This window comes from Manis pentadactyla, chromosome 1 (assembly GCF_030020395.1).
Source record: "Manis pentadactyla isolate mManPen7 chromosome 1, mManPen7.hap1, whole genome shotgun sequence".
Lineage (NCBI taxonomy): Eukaryota > Metazoa > Chordata > Mammalia > Pholidota > Manidae > Manis > Manis pentadactyla.
Window position 1 is genome coordinate 18,745,238 of NC_080019.1, and position 6,964 is coordinate 18,752,201.

General features: G+C 52.0%; 1 protein-coding gene across 2 annotated transcripts; it reads left to right on the forward strand.

Annotated features, from left to right (window-relative positions):
* Nucleotides 1-4,933: 4,933 nt before the first annotated feature.
* POU4F2 (POU class 4 homeobox 2) lies at nt 4,934-6,684 on the forward strand. 2 transcript variants are annotated; one of them, XM_036889133.2, is made up of 3 exons: nt 4,940-5,026; nt 5,168-5,205; nt 5,654-6,684. In XM_036889133.2, the coding sequence occupies exons 1-3, from the start codon at nt 4,940-4,942 to the stop codon at nt 6,603-6,605; spliced, it is 1,077 nt and encodes a 358-aa protein (XP_036745028.1). In that variant the 3' UTR covers nt 6,606-6,684. The 2 variants fall into 2 exon arrangements, with proteins under 2 accessions (XP_036745027.1, XP_036745028.1); XM_036889132.2 differs by having other exon boundaries at nt 4,934-5,209; nt 5,664-6,684.
* The last annotated feature ends 280 nt before the right edge of the window (nt 6,685-6,964 follow it).

Sequence of the window (6,964 nt, forward strand, 5' to 3'; positions counted from 1 at the left end):
CTGAGGAGGAAAGATGTTTGAGCAAAACGCACCCATCACTCCAAATCAGCATCTATCTCAGGACATAACCAAACCCAGGGAGCTCTCCTTCCCTGACCCATCCTCTGTGGCCAGCTCTCTGGGCGCTCCCAAAAGTCTCAATTTGAGGGATAATTCCTTCCTTCTTTTTTTCTTCTCTGGCACAACCGAGGCCATGGAGGAATTGAATCACCCCCTATACTTCCGCCCCAAGCTCAGAGTTCAGAGAGAGCTCAGGAGGTAGGATTCTGTTCAAAATCCCGAGCAGACTGACCTGCCAGAGAAATTGAGATGAGGACAATTCTTTCCCTTTCCTTCCCCAACTCTGTCTAACTCAGATCAAAAGGGTGCAGGGATAGAGTTAGATCTACCCTTTAGGAAATCTTTCTTGTAGTCCAACTCAATTCTGCTTGAAATACAAAGAAATCTTACTGCCTTTAATAGATTAAAATTTAATAAAACACATTAGGTCCGGTAAAATATGAATGCACTGCTTAAAATTTTAATAGTAAATTAGGACCCAGATACAGGGATGGCTGAGGGCTGATTTCAGGGTTGGGGTGGGGGCGGTGCGGAAAGGCGCCTATTGTAGGGACCCCGCTGCTGAGGAGCTTGGGTGGAACCTTAAGCTACTCCTTGCCCACCGGGAGGGGAGCTAGTCACATCTGTCCGCATCTGGCAGAGGACGGGACAGAAGCTATTGTTAAACAAAGACGCTTGGCGAGAAGAAAGGTCCTCCTGTAGTCATACAGTTCATCCATTTTCAGTTTATCTGGTTTTTAAAAATCACTTCTCTATTTTCGGTTCTTAAGGTCTGTGGATGTGCAGAGGCGCCAGGGAGGATATAGCCGCTTGGGCATAAAAGTATATGGCGAGGTCATATGAAGCAGATTTCGGTTATTGGGCCATTACTTCCATCCTGGGGTTTATTCTCAACTTTCCAGGAGGGCTGGAGTCCTTTTCTTCTGAGAGTGGCTTCCACACTCGCTGGAGCACTTTACAGCAATGCCTGTGGGCAAAACCGAAATGGGTTTTATTGATAATCACTGCAAGGACGTTGGTATTTTGGACATTCCTGGAAGGAGAGTTGCAGGATTGCAAGCCCTGATGATGAAGGAAGAATTGCATCTTCCCTCTAATGCAACACAATCACTACTGTTCACTTTTCACTTGAAATAAGAAAAGCAGAAATCTAGCTCTGTGCCTCGTTTTTTTAAAAAAACTGTATGTTTTCTAGGGGCAAAGGAACACAAACTCTGAATTGCTCTACAACTACATATTAATTTATTTCCACTTGGTAATTACAGAAAGGGCTTACTTTTCTTTTTTTCTTGTCTGGAATGAGAGGTATTACTGAGAAATAACTGAGAGATTTTTTTGAAGTTATATTTAATTAATTTAATGATATGTGGGCTTTATCCATCAGGAAACATTCTCTTGGGAGTTGTCCTGCTTACAAGTTTCAGACAATAAATTCCATACCAAGCAAAGTTTGTACAGTCAGCTCAACAGTACCCTTTTTATTTCATGAATTTATTATACTACCTTATTTACCATATGAAGTGGTGACAAGTGTTTAGCATTTTGGAGATCAGTTGTCAGTTGCTATTAAAATCAAGATTAATTCATATTAACGATATGCATTTCTCAATACTCCCAGGTGACAACATACATTAAAACAACTATTGCAAGTAATTAAGCTCAATGGAGGGGGAGGGACCAGGGAGAGGTTCAAAACACCCCCAAATATTTTATTTTGCAATCCAAGTTCGGCAGACTGTTGCCACAATAATGCTTGGGAAACTCCTCAGGGCTGCTTTTCACTTTACATCTAATTAGGCACCTAATGAAAGAGAAGAATTTTTTTCCCATGTGGTTTTTCTCCTTGATATTCTTATGCCTTTATTTAAACACACAAATACACTGTTTAGGACGGGTGATACCCACAAGTTTTTCCTGTGATTCACTTTGTAGTATAATCTGGAGGAACTAGGCAGATGCGGGCATTTGTTTTCCAGTTGTTTTCTTCCTCCACTCTTACTTCAGTTAGTCTTTGACCCTTACACAGTACTGATAGAAAACATACCCAAATATTTTAATGGATTTTTACTAGGCTGTAGAGATGCTCAACAGTTTATACTAATTAGACCATCCAAAGCCTTTTGAAGATTAAACAAATTGGACAACCCGTGTTAATTAGAACATAATTTGAAGTTTGAAATTATATCACTGATGAAGTAGTCTAATTAGTATGACGATATGTTAATGGACCAGTGAGACACAGCAACAGTAGAGTTGCTGTGAACCTCTCGAAGGCTTGCATGAAAATCCTCCCTCCTATACCGACATTAATAAAAGATTTCTATAGACTTCAGCCTTTCACGATGACATACAATTTATAGTACACACAATGCATTAGCCCATCGTACTGCTCAATTTTTTCACTATTATGAAAACTAATAAATTCGTCAAGCTGAATTAAGCATACAAATCAGATGAGGCATAGCAGATTACACAGTGAAGCGCGGTGTCTCCCGAGCCTAAATGAAATTTCAATCTAATAATTCCTTCCTGGCCCAGTCATAATTTGTTTAGAGATGTTGTTCTACTTCTTTCAAAGCGCTATTCGCACTATAATTAAATGATACTCAAGCTTTTAACTTTGATTTATTTCATTTCTCGAAGCTTGAGACAGTGAGAGCTATACAATGTCATTTTTTTTTATTTCCTTGAAAATTACCCTGGCTGTTGTCGAGGTAGAAAATTAAACACCTAAGCGATTATTTGAAACGTCCGGCGCAAACCACATTCATTCATGTCGACACACCCTCTCAGTCCCGTGGCCAGGTTTCTCCGTGCTCAGGCTCGGGAACGCTGCTGATAGGAATCCCCTTCGGCCACTATTATTTTCCTCTACATAGGGAAGGAAAAAGAAAAGCCCCGGAGTAGCGCAAAGGGGTTAAGAACCATGGACAGAGCCCGTTGCACGCCGTTTGGTGAGCCTTCCCGGTGCTCTGGCGACACCCGAGGACTGTGCTCCCTACTTGAACTTGCCATCCTGCCCCGCTGAGGTCACGGGTGAACGGGCGCTGCCGCCGCGGGGCTTCCGGGCGCTGACCACTCGAGGGCCCCCCTTCGCCACGCTCCTTCCCATTCTGTTTTGTCCCAGCGCGCGCCAGCGCCTCTCAGGCCTGCCGCCTGCTCTCGCACCTGCTCGCCTTCCCCAGGCACCGTGTGCCTGCACCTGCTCCCAGCCATCCCCGTGCGGGTCAGGCCACCCGCGGGCTCCAGGATCTTGGTCTCCGGGGCTTCTCACCCTCGCCTGCATCCCACTCCTTCGGCATTCTGGGGTTGTGACAGAGCCCCCAACACCAAAAGACCGGAGCGGGAAGCAGAAGGTGGTGTGTGTGTAGGAATGGATGTCTCCTTTCACAACTGAATTAAGAGTGTGCGTCCACTTCTAAGAAAAGTGGTCCACATTGGGACAAAAGTGCGAACAAAGTGTTGGCTAAAAATAGGCTCTGCGCTGAACGGCTGTGGAAATGAAGATAAGTGAGGCTTGTGCCAACCCCTGAGGGTGTGTGTGTGTGTGTATGGAGTGGAGGGGGTGATGATCAGCAGCACATGCGCTCTGTAATCTCTGGCCCTGCCTCTCAGTCAGTTGCCCCTTCCTTCTTTGATTATTGCTAATGAAGGATAATAAATCCAAGGGCAGTGTTTGCCAGGGGATCCGCCCAAGACCCAACTCACCCTGAACTGGTTGCACAGAGGAGGAGGTGGAAGATTGGGAGGAAGAGAAAAGACGGTGGGAGAGGAGTGTGTGTTTGTGTGTGGGGGGGGGGGGTGGGCAAGTACAAGAGCGCTGGGAGGGGGGAGTCGCATGCGCATAGGCGACCCGGGCTGGCTCCACGGCCATCCAATCCGCTGAGAGCTTCAAGAAGCCGAGTGAGAGAAAGCCCTGCAGCCCTGTAGACCCCATGTCTCTTTTGCACCAGGCACCCGCCGGGCCGAGGAGGCGCAGAGCAGAGCGTCAACCACTGCGTGCAGCAGGCGAAAGCGCAGAGCAGCTCAGAGGGTCCTCCGCTCTGTCGAGAGGCAGGGATCAGGGTCACCTGAGCTGCGGGGAGGGGCAGGCCGAGTGGGGGCGGAAGCTTGGAACTTAGCGGTAAGCGGAAGGCGGGGGAGGCACCTAGATAAGAGGCGTTCCTACTAGTCTAGGGGAAAACCCACCCAAGGCTTGTAACTTTATTTGGAGTTTCTTTTCCTGGAGAGGCGGAGACTGGGCGGAAGAAGCGAGAGTGGCTAGAAGTCACCCCTTAGGTAGGAACTGCCGGAGCGTTGACCCGGCCTGTGGGGTGAGGTTGAGCAGGGGCACTAACGTGAGAACTGTGGAGCGCGAGGTAGGGGCGGTGGCGTCAGAGAGCGGGCGGGGGCAGGGAAGGGAGGTGGAGGGCGCGGCGAGGCAGAAGGAGGCGGGTGTCAGGAGAGCAGAAAGGACCTTAGCCTGGAGGGATCAAAAAGGGAGAAGGGGCAACTCTAGACTCCGAGCTGGAGAAATCGGCGCTTCCTGGCAGGGGAGGGCGGAGGCGCGCGGGAGGGCGGGAGGCGTGGGGTGCGGGGATAGGCGCGGGGAGAGGGGAGTATAACTTGGTGGCCTCGAGACGCGGGGGCAGTTTCGGGCGCCCAGATCTGCAGCCAGCGCCAAGCAGAGCCCTTCAACTGCTCAGACGGACAGCAGAGCCAGAGAAGGCGCGCGTAGCCGGAGCCAGGCGCGCAGAACTCGGAGCGGCGGCGAGTGAGCGCCCCTCCGCACCACCGCTCCGCGCTCGCGTCCTCGCCCAGCACTTCTCGGGAGGGTCGCGGCCGCCGGGGCCGGAGCGTGCGCTGCGGACGAGCGTCCGGGCGGACGGGGAAAATGATGATGATGTCCCTGAACAGCAAGCAGGCGTTCAGCATGCCGCACGGCGGCAGCCTGCACGTGGAGCCCAAGTACTCGGCCCTGCACAGCGCCTCGCCCGGCTCTTCCGCATCCGCAGCGCCCTCCGCCAGCTCCCCTAGCAGCTCGAGCAATGCTGGCGGCGGGGGTGGCAGCGGCGCGGGCGGCGGAGGCCGGAGCAGCGGCAGTGGCGTTGGCGGCGGCGGCGGCGGGGGCTCCGAGGCGATGAGGAGAGCTTGTCTTCCAACCCCACCGGTGCGTATTTCTGCATAATCACCGCTTAAAGGCACATTCTGACAGCCCCCTTTATCTGCTTGATGTTTTTTTCATGTCTGCACAGCAAATCACCCCACACCTCTAACCAATTTTCTCCCCCCTCTCTCTTAGGTATTCAGCGGGTCTTTGCTTTCATATTAATTTTTATGACCTGGGATGTAGCCTGTGCGCGTGTTGTGTTGTGTTGTGTTTGCAGGCTCACTTAACTCCTCGCGCACTCTCGGCTTCTGTCGGTGGCTTCCCTCCTCCCCTCTCATCCGCTACTTTCAGGATTATTATTATTATTACTACGATTATTATTATTATTATTATTATACCGTTCTGAGAATGTTGTAGGAGCGGCAGCGGTGCCGAGCGCTGGGCCGGGGCTTCCGGAGAGAGTGCGCACTATTCCCTGCTGAGCGTAATGTGTGCCTTTTACTTGCAATTGCAGAGCAATATATTCGGTGGGCTGGATGAGAGTCTGCTGGCCCGAGCCGAGGCTCTGGCGGCCGTGGACATCGTCTCCCAGAGCAAGAGCCACCACCACCACCCGCCCCACCACAGCCCCTTCAAGCCAGACGCCACCTACCACACCATGAACACCATCCCGTGCACGTCGGCTGCCTCTTCTTCGTCGGTGCCCATCTCGCACCCGTCCGCCCTCGCGGGCACGCACCACCACCACCACCATCACCACCACCACCACCACCAGCCGCATCAGGCGCTTGAGGGCGAGCTGCTGGAGCACCTGAGTCCCGGGCTGGCCCTGGGTGCCATGGCGGGCCCCGACGGTGCCGTGGTGTCCACGCCAGCTCACGCGCCGCACATGGCCACCATGAACCCTATGCACCAAGCAGCACTCAGCATGGCCCACGCGCACGGGCTGCCCTCACACATGGGTTGCATGAGCGACGTGGACGCCGATCCCCGGGACCTAGAGGCATTCGCTGAGCGCTTCAAGCAGCGACGCATCAAGCTGGGGGTGACCCAGGCCGATGTGGGCTCCGCGCTCGCTAACCTCAAGATCCCCGGAGTGGGCTCGCTTAGCCAGAGCACCATCTGCAGGTTCGAGTCCCTCACGCTGTCGCACAACAATATGATCGCCCTCAAACCCATCCTGCAAGCGTGGCTCGAGGAGGCCGAGAAGTCCCACCGCGAGAAGCTCACCAAGCCCGAGCTCTTCAACGGTGCAGAAAAGAAGCGCAAGCGCACGTCTATCGCGGCGCCCGAGAAGCGCTCGCTTGAAGCCTACTTCGCCATCCAGCCCCGGCCCTCTTCCGAGAAGATCGCTGCCATCGCGGAGAAGCTGGACCTTAAGAAAAACGTGGTGCGTGTCTGGTTCTGCAACCAAAGGCAGAAACAGAAAAGAATGAAATATTCCGCGGGCATTTAGGAGACCATTGTTCTCTCCAGGGACAACCCGCTCTTCACTCCGTTTTCCCTCCCTCTCTCTCTTGCCTCTTTCCTTTCCACTTTTGGCGACCAGAAACAGTTCCAGTAAATGTGAATCCAGAGAAAGCGAGGATTTGGAGAGCGAGCGAATAAGCGAGCAACTGAGCCCCAGTCCGGTGAGAATGTGAAACGGTTTCTCAAAGAAGAGAAAAACAAAAGAAGGGATTTTGTCAAAAAGCAAAGTTGTCCCTTTTAACTCCACCCCACCCGGAAAAGGCATATCGGCGGCTTCATCACAGGAAGTCTGGAGCTGGCTGTTTGCAGGAAGGCAGATGAGAGCCTTTTAAAAGGCCCCCAGAA